The following is a 19,505-nucleotide window of genomic DNA, read 5'->3' as shown; positions in this document are numbered from 1 at the left end:
CTTTACAGTTGTTTCTAGCATCAATGCCCTATTACTGCATCATGGCTAAAATTAGATGTGTCCATTTTTTTTTAATTCTTGAAAAAAATAATGAGATAAATATATCTCTAATGTGATAAATAATAAAAAGCTATTTTTAATGGAGAAAATCTAGATAAACTCTCATTAAAATTGGAAACAAGACAAATAAACATTCGTCCCTATTAGGGCCAAACATTATGACAAGTACAGGCCAATCATATTAGAAGGAAAAAAGAGCAAGAGGTCCAAAAATCTTCAATACATTGAAAACACATACATTTCTAAGAAAAACACAAAAAAATAAGTAAAATAATAGTAAAAGTGTAAATAAATAAAACACTCAACCACTTGAGAATGTTAAAATTCTCTCCTAAGCAATATTTGTGCCAGACAAGCAATCAAAACCAGAGGTTACCAAATCTGGAATTTATTCTGGTAAAGGTAAGCCAGAAATTTAGCTTCATTTTTCCCCATATGACTATCCAGCTGACTCAATACAATTTCCTCAAGAATCTAAAATTTCCAAACTGATTTAAAATGCTATTTTCATGCCATACTAAATAGGGTAAGGGAGATCTCCTTCTCTAAACAAGAAAAACCAGAAGCACTCTAGTTGGTGCTGTTGGCTGGATTTTCAGTAACAGCTTCTCAGACATTTGCTTCAGCAATTTCTTTCCTTCCAATTCACTTTATTAAAACAAGACTAAACAAATAAAAAATCTTCAAATGTGGAATACAGAAGAGTGACTTCTGTTTTCCTGACCAAAGTCTGGTGTGGCACCATAACAGCCTGCAGACAGGCTAGTGTTTGAGGAAAATGGTCAGCTACAGTCGACCATTGTTGATAGCATTAAGTAGGATGAGACTAGATGAATGTGGCAACATGGGGGTCAGTGGTGACCTTAGTAAGAGCAGTTTTATTCCAACGATGCAGGTGTGAGTTAGGTTAGAGTAGGTTAAAGAATGCATTAGAGAAGTAGACGTGATGGGGACAGCTCTTACAATGCAACTCTTATAAGAACATTGGTTATTTAAGTGAACAAAGAAATTTAAGTCCACAACTAAAGGGGAATATGAGGCAAGGCAGGACATTTTAAGGATGGAATGTACAAATGGGAATGATCCAGCAGAGAAGGGGAGATTACTGATATGCATCTCTACCATTACTCGGAGGGTATTGATTCTGGAATCCACAATCTGACAAATAGGTACAAAGAAGCATTGTCAATTTGAGGACCCTCCTGAGGAGTCTGGAATAACTGCTGATTTGGAGTTTGCTCTTGTGGTATAGGGAGGAAGGGTGAGGGGGACGACAGGAATGTGAATGAAGGGTATATGAAAAGAAATGCATCTATTTATTGATAGGCCCTCACCATCTCTAGTCCAGATCAGTCTATTTAATAAGTGACTGTGGAGACACAAATGTTGAATGATCTTTAGGGGAAAACACCAAAATCTGCTACATTTGAATAAGACTATCATATAGACTTTAACCCAGAATTAAAGTGGAATAAGATAGGGACACCTGGGTTGCTCTATCAGTTAAATGTCCAACTCTTGATTTCAGCTCAGGTCATGATCTCATGGTCTGTAAGATTGAACCCCATGTTGGGCTCCATGCTGACAGCACGGAGCCTGCTTGGGATTTTCTTCCTCTCTCTCTGCCCCTCTCCCACTCATGCGTGCTCTCTCTCATGCTCTCAAAACAAACAAACAAACAAACAAACAAACAAACAAACAAACAAACAAACTTTAAAAAAAGTAGAATAAGATAATTCCAGGTTTATAATCATCTTTTACCTCTTTGTTACCTTACATACATGTTTTTTTATAAGATAAATGGTTCTAGGACCATGTCATCATGGGGATACCGAGCTTTAACACTTTTTAAATTTTTAAAAATCTAGACAAATTATTATAAGATACATTTCAGAATATGATAAATAATAATATCATTCTAATCTATTGAAACCAATTTTTTGCTGTTTTACTGAAATAAAATTCATACTTACTCTGAATAGTATTTCTTCATTCCATTTTGGATTCAAAGTCTAAAAGACAATAAACAGAGTATAACTATTTTTTAAATATTTTTGTCATATAAAAATAAAGCAAAGTATATTAAAATGTTTTTGAATATTGCTACGTCTAACCTTTTTAATGGTTTTCGTTTGCACACTTGTAAAAATTCCATTCATTGGGTCATATAATGTCACTCTCACATATGGGTCACTGTTAAAATAAAAAACATATATATAATTGTTGCTTATTCCCAAATTCAGATTGCTCAACCTATAAAAATCACAGATTTTTCCTTGTTAGCAATTTCTACAATTATTTCCTACTGTTAAAGGGAGGGTTCCTTGGCAGGAGTAGGTAATTATAGTAATTTCTGCATCTTGTTGAAAAGCTAAAGTACTGTGTTAGTGAAATAGACAAAGAATTGGAAAGAAACCTTTTAATCCAATTTAGTGATTTCCAACCTATTTCGATTTTTCAAATTTTGTTCAATTTTTATTACGTTCTTTCTTCTTTGGGGTTAAGATGGTTAATTTGATTCTTAAGACTAGCTTTGCAAGACCTCAGGTTGTTCCAAGTTATCTCAAGGGTGTAAACTGTTTTTACAAAATAAGACAAAGTGCTTTCAGTTCAAAATAATTATGTGTCATGTAACCCCTTCTACAAAGTGACATGGAAAAGAAAAATCTTGTGATACGTAAGTTTGCAGAACAAAAGACTGTACACTTTACCTGCCCCTGGTCAAATTCCTCCCATTTCCTTTGGGGATCCCAAGTACTCATGATTCTCCACCACCAATTCCCCCTTCAATTTCCTCATACAACCTTACCTCTTACTTTGACAAAAATCAAAGCCATCAGACCACTCCCAAGACCCCAGTATTTATCAGAACACATCCTTACCCCTAACCTCAGTGATTCAGGTGTTGTGCCCCTATTTGAGGTCAATTCCTCTTTGTACATGTTCTAACCACCTGCTCTGGAAACTTCTATCATCTATTTTCATTTCTCCCTTTTGTATCTTCAGCTTTTCTTTTCACCTATGTTTTTGTAGTCACATAATTATGTTTTTAAACCACCTCCCCCCCCTTAACTCTTCCTCCTTCCTCCAGCAAAGTGATCTAGATTGTCTTTCCTCCCACCTCAAACTTTCTAGGAAAATAATCTGTAATAATAATAATGACTAATATTTATATAGCAATTACTCTATGCCAGGTACCATTCTAAGCAGTTTACATATATTAACTCTTAGAATCCTTGTAACTGCCTGTGAGGTAGGTATGATTATTGTTTTTATTTTGTACAGAGAGATAGTTCAAATCATAGCAGATCATACAGCTACTAAGTGCAAGAGTGAGAACTGACACTCAAGCACCTGGCTTCAGAGGCCATGTTCTTAGCTACTCTAGCCCACCACCTCCCTTTCTTCATTTCCTCAACCCCCACTGCTCTTCAAAGTCTTAGAATCTGGTTGCCACCTGTTTCTTTCTAACCCATCCCTCTGAAAATGCTAAAATCACCAATTTTGCTAAAACAATCAACACTCTCCAGGCACTGATTTTGCTGGTCCTCTCTTTATTTAATACTACTGATTAGTTTCTCTTTGAAACTAATCTCATTTGCTTTCATGACACAACTCCCTTCTGGTTGTCCTTATACTATCCTAATTGTTCTCTCTCGGTTGCTTTCTTAGGCTCCGCTCCTACTACCTGCCAGTTAAATACTGAAATTCCCTTAAGTATTGCCCTTGGTCCTTTATTCTCTCTACCTTTTCCCTTCACAATCTCATCCATGGTTTTAACAACTAACTGTGTATTCTCAAATATAAATGTTAAACGTAAATGTAAATATAAGTATATATCCTCAATCTCACCACCCAGCTAGACCCTGCCACCTGGCTGTTTCTCAGTTGATCTTCCCTCCCCCCTACCACCCCCCCCTTTTTTTTTTTTTTTGCCTTTTTCCACGTTATTTATTCACAGTCACATAGCGACATGAAGGGAATAAACCAATTAGGAGTTTTTTGGAGAGAATGGGGTATGGGTGGAAGGGTGGGACTTAAACAGAAAATAATCTTATACACAGCTAGATAGAAGATTTACAGATATCTTTTTAAAAAATAGTATTCTCTGAGGGTAATGGAGTAAGATAAAATCATCATGAACAAAATAAATTAGCAACTTCTTATTACTGCATAACCGAAAACAAAAGTCTTAGGAAATGATTTGCAGTTTCTGTCATGATTTACAGATACTTATGTGATATATATTTCCAACATGGAAAAATAAAGACTAACACTGAGTAGTAGATTACCACAATGCAGAGGGAACTTGAACACATGAAAAGAGCTGCCATCTGGTAGCAAAAATATATTTACGCTGATATTACTATCAAGATTAAAGACACTCAAATAAGTTATGCCAATACAGCAGAACTATTATTCCTAACATCATAAGAACAATTTCTTATTACTCCTACTCATAACTAAAAAGTCTAAGAGCTCTGCCCAATTTTCAATTGGCTGTTCTATCATATTATTTTTAAATTGTAAAAGATCTTTATATATATTGTGAATTAAAGTGTTCTATCAGATACAGGTTTTGAAAATATTTCCTCCCCATCTGTGGCTTGCCTTTTCCTTTTCTTAATTGTGTCTCTCAAACAACAAGAGTTTTTAATTCTGATCAAGTCCATTTCAACACTTTCCTTCGTGTTTCATGCTTTTTGAGTCCCGCTCAAGAAATCTTTGTGTACCCCAGTAGAGCACAGAGTTTCTCGTATGTGTCCTCGCAGAAGTTTTATAATTTTAGCTCTTATTTTCTATATAATGTGTGATAAAGAACAAGGTTCATTTTGTGCCATATAGATAAGCCACTGTTCCAGTACCATGTACTGAAAAGACTAACCTCCTTTTGAATTACCTTAATACTTTTTGTCGAAAAGCAATCAGCCATGTGTGTGTGTGTGCACGCGCATATGTGTGTGTGCATTTCTATATTCTTTCTTCTATTCCGTTGAACAATTTATTTATTCTTATGCCAATGCCACTCTGTTCTGATTACTGTAGCTAGATAGTCAGGCTTGAAATTAGGTAGCATAACTTCTCCAATTTTGCTCTTTTATGAAGTTGTTTTGGTTTACTCTATGTCCTTTGACTTTCCATAAAAATAATAGAATCAATTTACCAATTTCTTTAAAAGATCTTTCTGTGGCGGAACCTGGGTGGCTTAGTTGGTTAAGCATCTGACTCTTGATTTCAGCTCAGGTCATGATCTCACGGGGTCATGAGTTCAAGCCTCATATCAGGCTCCACACTGTTAGTGCAGAGCCTGCGTGGGATTCTCTCTCTCCCCCTCTCTCTGCCCCTCCCCAACTCCATCTCTCCCTTTCTCCCTCTCTCTCAAAATAAATAAATAAACTTAAAGAAAAAATCTGGCTATGTTTAAAAAAAGAAAGAAAAAGAAAAGATCGTGCTGGGATTTTGACTGGGATTATGCCAAATGTACTCAATTTGAAGAGAGCTAAAACTCTAACAATAGCGAATCTTCCAATCCATGAACACAGCACATTTATCCATTGATTTAGATCTTTGATTTCCCTCAACAATGTTTTACTGGTTTTTAAAAAAAAATTTTTTTAAGGTTTATTTATTTCTGAAAGAGAGACAGAGAGAGCACAGGAGCAAGCGGGGGAGGGGCAGAGAGAGAGAGGGAGACAGTATCCAAACACACTCCAGGCTCTGAGCTGTCAGCACAGAGCCTGACGGGGGCTTGAACTTGTGAACTGTGAGATCATGATCTGAGCTGAGTCATACGCTTAACTGACTGAGCCACCCAGGCATCCCAATGTTTTATAGTTTTCGGTGTAAAGTTTGTACAGATCTTTTGTTAAAATTATTTCTAAGTTTTTATTTTTTATGCTTTTGTAAATTGATATTTTTAAAATTTATTTTCCAATTGTTCATTGATAGGGTATAAAAATATAATCAATTTTTGTTCAATGAGTTTGTATCTTGTGGCCTTGTACCTTATTAGGTCTGGCAGCTTTTTTTTTTTAGATTCTTTATGGCTTTCCATGTACATGATCATGTTGTCTACAAACAGACAATTTTCTTCCTTGTTAGTCTACATTACTTTTATTTCTTCTCTTTGCCATATTACACAGGTAGGACACCCAGTACAGTCTTGAACTGACTGTAAAAGGACAAAACCTTGCCTTATTCCTGAATTTAAGTAGAAAGCATTCAGACTGTCACCACTGAGTATGAAGTTAGCTATTGTTTGTTTTTTTGTTTTTTTTTTTTCCACAATAACCTTAAGCAGGTTTAGAACATTCCCATCTGTCCCTAGATTAAGAGTTTCTACCACGAAGAGGTGCTAATGATTTTTTCCTTTCATTGAAATGATCATATATTTTTCTTTTTTTCTATTAATATAATGAACTACCTTGATTTTTTTAATGTTAATTTATTTTTGAGAGAGAGACAGACAGACAGACAGAGTGTGAGGAGGGGAGGGGCAGAGAGAGAGGGAGACATAGAATTTGAAGCAGGCTCCAGGCTCTGTCAGCACAGAGCCCAACATGGAGCTCAAACTCATGAACCATGAGATCATGACCTGAGCCAAAGTTGGACACTTAACCAGCTGAGCCATCCAGGCACCCCTTGATTAATTTTTGGATGTTAAACGAATCCTACATTTTATTCTTAGCTTGCTGGGTTTTTTTGGGGTTTTTTTTTTTTTTTTACCGTGAACAGGTACTGGATTTGTCAAATGTACTTTCCATACCTACTGAAGTGAAAATGTGTTTTTATTTCTGTACCATATAAATATGATGAATTACATTGATAGATTTTTTTTCTTAATGTTTATTTATTTGAGAGAAAGGCAGAGAGAGAGAGAGAGAGAGAGAGAGAGAGAGAGAGAGAGAGAATCCAGAGTAGACTCTGTCCTGACAGCAGAGAGCCTGATGCGGGACTCAAACTCACAACTGTGAGATCATGGCCTGAGCTGAAGTTGGACGCTTAACTGACTGAGCCATGCAGGCACCCTTGATAGATTTTTTTTTAAAAAATCAGATCATTTATTATTGTGTGACTAATTGTTGAAATCCTTAAGATGAACTGGATGCTGCAACAGCTGCCTTCTTGGGTTTAGGTGTTGTTCCTTCATGAAATCCATGCTTTCATCTACTGGGATACAATTTTTAGGTGTCTCATCCAACCAGTCCCAGTGGTATTTCATCTTTTAGCCTTGGCGCTCCAGTTATACTTTCTCTTCCACTTGGCAGGACAGCCACATCTGCCACAGGTCAACTTCTGAAGGCGGTAGGCCTTAGAGCCACAATGGCGGCACACTATGTGCATTTTACTGTGATGCTTTCCAAATGACGACATCCCCTTTGTCATCTTGCTTCTGTGGCCAAGACCAAAAAGACTGGAAGTGAAGGCACTTCCACTATATCCTACATTGATAGATTTTTTTTTTTTTTAATGTTGAACAAACCTTACATTTCTAGGAAAATGCCTACCTGGTCATATATTGTTATATATCATTCAATATAGGGCTACTCAGGCTTTCTATTTCTTCTGTGATTGATTTTGGTAATTTGTGTCTTTCAAGAATTTTGTCTATTTCACCTAAGTTGTGTCCAATTCTTTATTAGCATGAAGTTGTACACAGTATTCCCTTTTTGTCTTTTTCAATTCCATAGGCTCTACAGCAATCCCTCTGCTTTCATTCCCATTATGGTAATTTGTGAATTTGTGCCTTCTCTTTTGTTCTTGATCAATATAGCTATAAGTTTACAATTTTTATTGGTCCCTTCAAAAAATAAGCTTTTGACCTCAACGACTTAAAAAAAATTTTTTTTTTAATGTTCATTCAGTTTTGAGAGATAGAGACAGAGTGCAGGTGGGGGAGGAGCAGAGAGAGAGGGAGACACAGAATCAGAAGTAGGCTCCAGGCTCTGAGCTGCCAGCCTAGAGCCCGATGTGGGGCTTGAACTCATGAACTATGAGATTATGACCTGAGCCAAAGTCGGCTGCTTTACTGACTGAGCCACCCAGATGCCCCAACCTCAATGATTTTTTTCTATCATTATGCATGTTCTACTTCATTAATTTCTGTCGTTACCTTTATTATTTTCTTCCTTCTGCTTACTTTGGAATTAATTTGCTCTTCTTTTTCTAATTTCTTAAGATCAGAACTCAAATCATTCATTTAGATTTTGCTTCTTTTCTAAGTTAGGCATTTCCAAACTATACATTTTCCTCTAAATATTACTTTAGCTGCATCTCACAAATTTTAATATTGTGTATTTTCATTTTCATTCTGTTCAAATTTTTTCCTAACTTCTCTTGTGATCCCTTCTCTGACTCATATTATTTGGAAGAGTATTGCTTTATTTCCAAATATTTGGGTTTTTCAAAACATCATGTTACTCATTAACAACTTTATTTCATTGTTATCAGAGAACTTCCTATATATAATTTCAATGTTTTCAAAATTCCTGAGACTTGTCCTAACATGGTCTATGTTGGTGAATGTATCACGCACACTTCAAAAGAATGTGAATTTTGCAGTTGTTTATTGTTTTATGGCCCAACATATTATGACTGACAGACTATAGGGTAGCTCCTATTATCTCCACCTCCTACTTTTCATGCCCTTTGTAGTATCCTCCTCTTAAATGTGGGAAGAACCTATGCATCCTAACCAATCCTAAAATACATTATGGAAAAACTGACAAAATGTATATGATTGCATTACAAAAGACTATGTATGCTTGGAGACCCCCTCCTTTGGTAGCTTTGAAAAAGCAAGATGTTAGCTTGTGAGCTGCCATATGAAGAAGGTCATAAGGCAAGGAACTTAGGGTGTCCTCTGTCTGATAGCCAGCAAAACTGAAACCGTCAGTCTGGCAGCCTACAAGGAACTATATGCTATTAATAATCACATGAGTTTGAAAGTGGACCCTTCCCTAAGTAAGTCTCAGATGAGGTCATACCCCTGGCCAATACCTTGATTGCAGCTCTATGAGAACCTAATGTAGACAACGCAGCTAAAGCATGAAAGGATTCTGACCCACAGAAACTATGAGATAATATGTGTGCATTCTTTTAAGCTGCTAAGTTTATGGTAATCAGAGTCATGCAGAAATAGATAATACATTTATGGGCTATGCTAGTTTATGTACTATGTCCACTTGAAAAGAATGTATACATGCAGTTGTTAGAAATAGTGTTCCTTATGTTGAAGTTGTTCACAATATTGTTCAAATGTATGTTTTTGTTGATTTTCTAATCTAGTTGTTTCATCAACTGGTGAGAGAGGTGTTAATGTCTCCAACTATGATTATGGAATTTTTTATTTGTCCTTTTAATTCTGTCCAGCTTGGCTGCAAAATATTATGTTGCATATTATCATGGCTAACATTATGCATATTATATTCAAGTTCTGTTATCAGGCATATATTTACGATTGTTTTATAATTTATTTATGATTTATGATGGTTACAGCCTCCTGTAACCTCCTGGTTACAGCCTCTTTTATTGTTATGACATGTCTACAAATACTTTCTGGTGTTGAAATCTATTTTATCAGATATTAATAAATCTACATCAGTCTTTTTACACTTACTGTTTGTATGGCATATTTCTTTGGATGCATTTTATTTCACCTTAGCTGTGCCTTTATATTTTAGATGCATCTTTTATAAACAACATGTAATCGGGTCTTGTTTTTCAATCTATTCTAACAACATCTGACTCTGCCTCATATTTGCCTTAGTCCATTAATGTTTAATGTTATTATTGATAAGATTGAATTTAGGTCTACCAATTTATTATTCGTTTTTTATTCTTTTCTTTCCCTCTTTTTTTTCTTTTCTTGATCATTTACTCATTTCTTGGCCTTTTAATTATTTATTTTCTCAGGAATTTCATTTAAAAATATCTTTTGGTTTTTTTATCTATAATTCTTTACATTATATTCAGTGGCTTATCTAAGTCTTACAAAACACACCCTTAATTTTTTATTCCACTTACATTTAATATTGTACCACTCTACTAAACAGGTCCATAACTGTGTTGAGGAGCAGGAACTGGTGTATTATATTAAGAATGTGCAAATTATGATGTGCTGAGTGAGGAGGAATAAACCACCCGCATGGAGTTGACAGGTAGCTCCTCAGCATGTGAGCTCCTGCTTTGGGGAAGTGAAAACCTCAGGGTCATTTTGATTGAAGGCAGTTTTAATATACCCACACAAAGGAAGTAGGTCACAAGATTTGTTACTTAGAGATCCCAGAAACAGGAGGAAATGGGGGGGGGGGAGGGGTGGTGGAAGGGAAAGCAATGAGCCAGAAGAATGGCAGTCTTCCATTACCAGGTCATGAGTGAGTAAGAGATAAAGAACAAGGTAGCAACCACCTATTACTTATAAGGTGATTGGGGTGGACTTCACTAACTTTTTGTGGTCTTAACTCTTAAGTGGTTATTTTAAAAAGGTGCCCTGGAGAACACACAGGGGGAACTTGTGATAGAAATCCTAAGCTCAGGTCCTTATCTAAATGTTCAGACCCTGGGTGTGAGCAGGGTTGTCATAATGTAAAATGCCCAGGAGGCAACTAAATTCAGTTGTTTTTCTTTCATCACAATAACCCACACCCATTCCTGCCCTTTAAGCTATAGTTGTTATATATATTCCATCTACATATAACATAAATCCTGTAAGAAATGTTATAATTTGTGATTTAAACAGGCATACGTTTTATTTTTTTTAAGTTATGATAAAAACAACATAAGGTATTTTTCATATTCCCAGATATTTACCATTTCCTTATTCCTTTCTGAGGATCTGTGTTTCCATCTATTATCATTGTTTTTTAGCTGGAAGAACTTCCTTTGGCTCTTCTTATACTGCAGGTCTGCCAATGATAAAACCTTATAGTTTTCTTTTATCTGAAAGTGCTGTTATTTTGTCATCATCCTAAAGGACATTTTCACTGAATACAGAATTCTGGATTGACAACTGTTATTCTATTGTTGCATTTTCTTCTGGCCTCCATAGTTTCTTGGGAGAACTCAGCCCTTAACCAAATTGGTAGTTCCCATGCACGTAATACGTCATTTTCTTCTTTCTTCTGTCAGGATTTTTCCTTATACTCGTCTTTCAACAGTTTGGCTATGATGTGCCTCACTTGTTCCTCTTACTGTTATCCTGCTTGGGATTTCTGGATACTATCTATTTGTATCTTTCATCAGATTTTTAAAAATTGGCCATTCTTTTTTTTTTTTTTTTTTTAATTTTAGAGAGAGTGTGAGCAGGGGAGAAGGGCAGAGGGCGAGAGGAAGAGAATCCCAAGCTCAGCCATTATTTCTTAAAAAATGTTTTGCCTCAGGTGGCTCAGTCGGTTAACTGTCCAACTCTTGATTTTGGCTCAGTCGGTTAAGTGTCCAACTCTTGATTTTGGCTCAGGTCATGATATCATGATTCATGAGTTTGAGCCCCATGTGTTGGACTCTACACAGATAGTACAGAGCCTGCTCGGGATTCTCTCTCTCCCTGTTTCTACCTCACCCCCACTCACATTCTCTCACTCTCTCTGTCAAAATAAATAAATAAACTTAAAAAAAAATTTTGCCTCTTCTATTTCTAGGACTCTAACTACATGTATGTTAGACTGTCTGATATTCTCTAACAAATCCCTGAGTCACTGTTCATTTAAAAAGTTTTTTTCAATCTTTGTCTCTGTCATTTTCTAATTGGAAAATAATCTCTACTGATCTAATTTTAAGGCAATTAAGTTTTCCTCTTCATCGGCATTCTGCTGTCAATTCCACCAAGACTTTTAATTTCAAATATTGTATTTTTCAGTTCTAGAATTATTTTTTATGGTTTCTATCTCATTCCTGAAATTTTCAATCTTTACTGGTATAATATCAAGTATAAGCATGCTATTGAGACGTGTTCCATTTTCCTGGTTCTTTATAGATCATATAATTTTCAACTATATCCTCAACATTATAAATATTAAGTTGTGGAGACTCTGGATTCTGCAATTTTTCTCTGACGATTATTTGTTTTCTTTTATCATATAATTAATTATCTTATTTGGACAAGAACTACATCCATGTTTCTTGGGCAACAACTCTTATCTCTATTCAGATCTTTTTCTTTATTTTTAAAAAATTGTTTAAAGAATGTTTTATTTATTATTTTTGAGAGAGAGAGAGAGAGAGAGCATAAGTTGGGGAGGAGCAGACAAAGAGGGAGGCAGAATCCAAAGCAGGCTCCAGGCTCTGGGCTGTCAGCACAGAGCCTGAAGCGGGGCTCTAATTCTTGAGCTGTGAAATCATGACCTAAGGTGAAGTTGAACGCTTAACCAATTGAGCCACCCAGGGGCCCCAGATTTTTTGACTTTAGTTGAGATGCTTTGAATCTGCTATCACATGTGTGATTCAGGGTCAGCAGATGTCCATCGGCACAGTTTAGGAATCTACTCTCTGCGTCTTTCCCTTCCAGAATCCCCAACCTTGCTATGTGATAGTTCAGATAGCAATGAATTTAGTAAAACACCAATTGGAAATATAATCATTCTGCCTTACACAATAATTTACCTATTAATAATATTATTCAATTATGCAGGAAACCAAAGTTTAGAAAAAATTAAATAACCAGTGCAGTTTTAAAATTACAAACCGACTCGGGGCACCTGGGTGGCGCAGTCGGTTAAGCGTCCGACTTCAGCCAGGTCACGATCTCGCGGTCCGTGAGTTCGAGCCCCGCGTCAGGCTCTGGGCTGATGGCTCGGAGCCTGGAGCCTGTTTCCGATTCTGTGTCTCCCTCTCTCTCTGCCCCTCCCCCGTTCATGCTCTGTCTCTCTCTGTCCCAAAAATAAATAAACGTTGAAAAAAAAATTTAAAAAAAAAAAATAAATAAAATTACAAACCGACTTAATATACTTACCTAGATCCCAAGATATCCTTTTTGGCAAGGCCTATTCCAGCTATCACTTTGACCCTCACAATTCGGGAATTTTCCTAAAATACAAAAATTTATATACTATTTTCATGTACTTTATAACCTATCTAAGACACATACCTTCAAATATATATTTATCTCAAATAAAGTATTCAGGATATTAAAATTACTTGGAGGAATCTTTTTTAAGAATTAATCTGATTAAAAAGATATGAGAGAAAATAAAAAACTATATTGTTATTTGTGGGTAATTTGATATATACAAAGAAAACACAAATAAACTAGTGTTAAACTATTACATTAAGGCCTTACCTTTGCTTCCAAGAAAATTTACATCCAAATTCCTAGTAGTAATATTTATTATTGTTGCTATGTACACCATAAAAATCAAGAGCTTATAATCATTTGTAATAACTATTCAAAAGGTAATTTTTTAAAAGTTTTTATTTAAATTCTAGTTAGTTAACATTCAGTGTAATATTACTTTCAGGTGTACAATTCAGTGATTCAACACTTAAATAAAAAAAAAAAAAACACCCGGTGCTCACCACCACCAGTGCACTCCTCAATCCCATCCTATTTACCCCATCCCTACCCCCACCTCCCCAGTTGGTTATTTATAGTTAAGCGTCTGTTTCTTGGTCGTGTCTCTCTTTTTTTCCCTAGGCCCATTGTTTCAAAAATCTCACTCAATAGATTGTACAGTAAATAAAACTATAGTATATTGATACTGTAATATATCAAGTACTAAATATCCTAGGTATTATATACTGTTATGAGGTTTAATATAAGAATGTCTTTTGAGATACATATTGAAATACTTAGAGATAAAATGTGATAGAGTACAATTTACGTTTAAATGGCTAAGCAAATAAAATATTGAATGTGAATGTGTGTGTGTGTGTGTGTGTGTGTGTGTGTGTAAATAAAGGAATAAGTAAAATGTTACCAATTTGTGGATCTAGCTGAGGGTTATACAGGTGTTCATTGCACTATTTTAACTGTCCTGTAGATTTTAGGTTGTTTGAAATTAAAAGGTAAGAAAATATTACAAAACAGAATGCTTATTTTTAAAAAATTCCCAAGTAAGCAAAACTATTAGACACAGAGAAATAAAATTAATAAGAAATGTAAAATACTTTTATGGATAAAATTATCAAAACTTATTGAAGAACACAAAAAGACTTAAGTAAATGAAGAAATTTACTGTGTTCATGGATGGAATTATTCCAATTATTGTCTGTTTTCTCCAAAGTAACCTATAAATTCAATACAATTCTAACTCCCTCACCCCCAAATTTTTTCATAGGTTTTAACAATAATTGTAAAATTCATAGGTAAGAGTAAAAATGAGTAAAGAAGTAAACAATAACATTCAACCACTATCTTATCTTATATACAGAAACAAACTGCAACTACGTTAAAGTCCAAAAGCAAAAAAAGAATACTTTAAAATTTTCATAAGAAATTTTAGAATATTTCTATGACAGTGGGGTAGGAAAGGATTTTAAAAAATACAAACTCTAATGGGAAAAGTGGTTAGATTTGATATTAAAATTATATACCTTTTGCAAGAGATGCCATGAACAAAATGAGAAGTCAAGGGGACAGACAAGGTGTTAGTATCTAAAACGTGTGCCACTGACAAATTACGATTATCTAGAATCCATAAAGAACTCCGAAAACCTGGGGGTGAAATATAAACAGTCTAATACAAGAAATCATAGAGAATGTACAGTTAATACATGAAAAGATATTCAATCTCACCAGTAATCAGGGAGAAATCTAATACACTGTTGTTAGGAAGTATACATTGAAGATTCATTTTGAAGAGACATTTGGAAAACCTACTAATGTTCTAAATTAATAACTCAGAAATTCTACTTTTAGGTCTAGTCCCTAGATAAACTTTCACTCACGTACTCAAGGACATAAGCACAACAGCATTCACAGGAGTATTTCTAAGATCAAGAAATATGAAATAAGTGTTGCCTAGCAGAGAGCAACCTCATGGATTCTATTATACAATCATTCCATCAGCAAGTCAGCATAGTCAGCAAGTCAGTCATATTCCCTTCTGAGCAGAGGTCTGGAAAGGAGATAATACACATATCACAGAATGTTTATTTCAATCTTCTTCTATTTCTAAATGCTTACAACCACCCTCATTCCTGGAAGTTCACTGAATAAATATGATAATGGGAATATTCGATTAGCTCTAAAACAGATGATAAATTCAGATAATACAAAAATCTTTACAAAAGATGCTAGATAAAATATGTTTCCTCTGTCCCTAAATAGAACTAAATACAGAGCTGATGGTGCAAGAAAGAAGGGAAATCCTCAGGTATCAGAAGAAAGATGGAATTAAAAACCAGAGAGAAAAATATGTGAACTGAAATTTCAGTTTTCTGCAGGGACTGATTCCCAAAAAACTGAAAAGATCTGCAGTCACTCTTCCTGGAAAGTCCCACTGACTAAATAGGCCCATTAAAGGATTCTACTGGCCCCAATAGCCACATTTTCACTATACCACTTGACTGGGAAATGGCTGTACTTTATTAGGTACTGATCTCCCACACTGAATTCTGAAAATCAGAACACTTTTCTGAGATGACTTAATAAATAAATACAAACATTTTCAAGTGGTCAAGTGTAATGAAAAGTGCCATCAGCAAATAATGTTATTTGAAAATCCCAACTTTTGTAAACACAGACAAGTGTTTATAATTTAGATATAAATTTAATCGAGGAAACAATCTGAAATAGTTAATCCATATTGGTGAAGCCTCTACTGAAAAAATCCCCCAGAAGTCTCCTGGAGAAAAATGTAACAAGCATTGATTTTAAAAATTCCAGGGGATGATAAATTATTCACAGTGACAAATACATTTGACTTTTTTTTTTAATTTTTTTTTTCAACGTTTATTTATTTTTGGGACAGAGAGAGACAGAGCATGAACGGGGGAGGGGCAGAGAGAGAGGGAGACACAGAATCCGAAACAGGCTCCAGGCTCTGAGCCATCAGCCCAGAGCCCGACGCGGGGCTCGAACTCCCGGACCGCGAGATCGTGACCTGGCTGGAGTTGGACGCTTAACCGACTGCACCACCCAGGCGCCCCTACATTTGACTTTTAAACCTTCTTGCATTTCCTTCCACAAAAATCAGAACTAGTTATTTTCGATGCTGCTGGTGTTAATGGATGTGAAGCTATATTGACTTGAGATTTTGTCATAAAATTAAATAAGAAATGCCCTTTATTTTCACATTTCCATTCACATCTGTGAATTTTACAAATTAATGTTAGAAAATTGTCAAAATGGGTCTTTGCAATCACATCCATAATCAGAAATCATACCTCACATCATCTTTGAAAATGAAGAGCATAAATGCTGCAACTAGAAACTAAACTCTTCAATAATTTTGGAAACATGATATTCAAAGTACTGTTAATAGAAACTTGGACAGTGCTCAAATGAGGAAAAAAGAAACAAAAATTAAACAACTCTTCCTTATTCAAAACGGAAACAGACCACAGCTGTTTGCTAAAGTTTGAGTTTCCCCTCCACTCCTAAGAGAGCTTTCCTGATTTTTGAAAGTGAAATGTAAAAGTCACAAATGGCAGGCAAAGGTATGCGGCTTTTCTCAATGACAGTACACAATAAAATGGTAATGTGTTATCCATGCAGGAGGCTACAGTAATTAAAAGCAGCTTTCCAGACCTGAGATTTTCTCCACAATTCATGAAAATAGCTACCAACTGCTCCTTAATCTTTTGTCAATGCCCCCATTTCCAGGAATAGGAAATGTAGAGCTGTCCTGTATCACCTGAGCAGTCATTTAAAATGTATTATTATTTTTTAATGACAGGGGCACCTGGGTGCCTCAGTGGGTTAAGCATCCGACTCTTGATCTTGGATCAGGTCAAGCCCCACCCGTGTGGGCACTCTGTGCTGACAGCAAGGAACCTCCTTGGGATTCTCTCTCTCCCTCTTCTGCCCCTCCTTGCTCCTGTGCACACATACTCTATCTCTGTCTCTCAAAAGTGGATGGACATTAAAAAAAAATACATATATATATATATGTATAGAGAGAGAGAGAGAGAGAGACTATCATTTAATGACAGAAAATAATTATAATGTTAATTGGAAAAATCAGGCTGCAGAGTGATATTTATTCTGTGATAAATGAAAAAAGATATGCAGATGAATGAAGATTAGAAGGAAATATTTAACAGCGATAATAATTATTAAAATAATGAGATGAAGGTTTTTGTTTTACTTAAACTTTTTGTAAATTTTATAACTTTTATAAATTATAAATTTTTAAGTTATAATTTATAACTTTTTTAAGTTATAACTTTTTGATAAATTTACATTGAAGTTTTTTCTTTAAGAAAGGCCTGCCTTTTCCTCAAAGTCCAAATGCCATCTTTTCAAAAAGATTTCATAGTTGAAATGAATTTTCCCCTCTCGATGTTAAAGCCCACTTTTACAGCACTTATCACATATGGTCTTGTATCTGCGGAGATAAACGATGTGTCTTTCTGCACTATTAAAATTGTGGTATTTTGAAGCTCAGGAAACTTATCTTTTCATTATCTTTGTATCCTCTGTGAAACTCAGTAGAATACTTGGCACATAGCAGAGGCTAACAAATTCTTGATTAACCACAAAGCTTTCTGAAGTAGCTGAAAGAAGGATTAAGGCATTTTATCAAGAAAGGAAAAGTTGGTACAGTGAGCCCAGAACACTGGCTGCCAGATCTATACCCACAAAACAGATGACTGGAAGACTTCTCTTTGAGGAAACCGAATGATGCCAGGGAGGGGAGGAACCAAATGTTGTGAGTACTTATATGTGAGAACCCCACAGTGAAATGACAAGTTCAGATAACCCTATCATGCTATACTCCAGTCAAAAGTACCTGCCTACTGTACAGAGGATGTATATTAGCAAATGATGGAATAAATTAGGGAGGAGGAAGACAAGAGATTACAGAAACAGGAGCTCGAACACAGAAAAAAAGATAAAGGGGATTCTCACAATAAGGGCAAACGGAAGCCTGCAGGTGATGGCTACACATCAGGTGTAGAGTGCAAGCAGTTCAGATAGAATGCGATGTGGCAAGAGGCTGTCTCTGACGAGAATGAAGAAAAAGGAATGGATAGCTCTATATACACATACATACACACTCAATGTCATATATATATATGACATTTACATTGAGTAGTTTCAAAACTCTGTCAGACAGTTTGCAAATTTGTGACAAGCATACAGAAAACTAAAGCAAGGGGCACCTGGGTGGTTCAGTGGGTTCAGCCTCTGACTCTTGATCTCGGCTCAGGTCGTGATCTCACAGTTCGTGAGTTCAAGCCTTGCATTGGGCTCTGCTCTGATGGCAAGGAGCCTGCTTGGGATTCTGTCTCCCTTTCTCTCTGCCCCTCCCCGACTTGTGCTCACTTGTTCTCTCTCTCTCTCAAAATAAATAAATGAACTTAAAAAAAAAACTAAAGCAAACAAAAAATGTGCCATAATTATAAACATGGCACAATGGTTCCAACATGAATAATACTATATTCACATAATGTAATAATATTGCATATTTATTTAACAAAAAATGACTAGAGTTGGAAGGAGGGATGTACTTTCTTTTCTTTTTTCTTTTCTTTTCTTTTTTTTTTTGGCAACATGTTATATAATTTATGGTGACCATATTTTCAAAACTAAAAATCTGAACCTATGATTGCCACAAGTTTTCTTCTTCTGGTGTGCAAATTTACTTGAAACCTGTTAAAAAATTGTAAATGCTAGATCACTCTTACTGGAAAATACATAAAGTGAGGATTATCCCAGTAAGGGTGGAGTACATGACTCCTATATATTTGCTATGCATGGTCAAAGATCCTAAGAAGCGTCTGGCATTAATAACCATAATAAACTAGAATACTCAAAATCCTTAGATTTAAGAGAGAGCTGTGGTTCTCAAAGTGTATTCCCTGCACCAGTAATATGAGCACCACATGGCAATTTATTAGAAACACAAAAGTTCAGGCCCCATACCTACTCAATCAGGCAGTGGTGGAGCCAGTAGCCTGTGTTTTAACAAAAGTTGATATGCACAGGTAAAGAGCAAGAAGGTAAGAAAGGGAAGTGCTGTAGTTAATGCAGTTGTGGGACTATTTCCCTTCTCAAAAACTACCACTTTACTTATTCAATCAGTACTGTATAATTTCCAAAAAAAATAACAGCTCATCATCACTTCACATTTTAACACTACTCTTATATGTGATGGCACCATATACGTTTATACACAAAATGCCTCTGGAAAGATACACATCATGCTAATAACCTATACTTGTGGAAAAGATACTTTCATAAGATGTGTAGATGAATGTTCACAGTAGGTTTATTCATAAGAGCCAAAAGCTGGAAACAATGGAAGTATCTGTCAGAGGGAAAATGGATAAACATCTGGTTT

At 35.5% G+C, this 19,505-nt stretch overlaps 1 protein-coding gene and 1 pseudogene across 3 annotated transcripts in view; both read right to left on the bottom strand.

Annotated features, from left to right (window-relative positions):
• Positions 1-19,505, bottom strand: part of NEDD4 (NEDD4 E3 ubiquitin protein ligase) — a 137,459-nt gene that overhangs the window by 108,576 nt on the left and 9,378 nt on the right. The window contains exons 1-4 of one of the 3 annotated variants that reach the window (XM_043555361.1): positions 13,010-13,083; positions 10,873-10,967; positions 2,175-2,253; positions 2,034-2,072 (exon numbers count right to left, since the gene is read on the bottom strand). In XM_043555361.1, the coding sequence (XP_043411296.1) occupies positions 2,034-2,072; positions 2,175-2,253; positions 10,873-10,919 (165 nt within the window). In that variant the 5' untranslated portion in view covers positions 10,920-10,967; positions 13,010-13,083. Of the gene's footprint in view, positions 1-2,033; positions 2,073-2,174; positions 2,254-10,872; positions 10,968-13,009; positions 13,084-19,505 lie in introns of those variants that run through there. The other 2 variants (XM_043555360.1, XM_043555362.1) reach the window with 2 other exon arrangements.
• LOC122468608 lies at positions 7,109-10,866 on the bottom strand (annotated as a pseudogene).

The sequence above is a fragment of the Prionailurus bengalensis genome, chromosome B3 (assembly GCF_016509475.1).
Source record: "Prionailurus bengalensis isolate Pbe53 chromosome B3, Fcat_Pben_1.1_paternal_pri, whole genome shotgun sequence".
NCBI lineage: Eukaryota > Metazoa > Chordata > Mammalia > Carnivora > Felidae > Prionailurus > Prionailurus bengalensis.
This window is presented reverse-complemented; position numbering and strand designations above follow the sequence as displayed.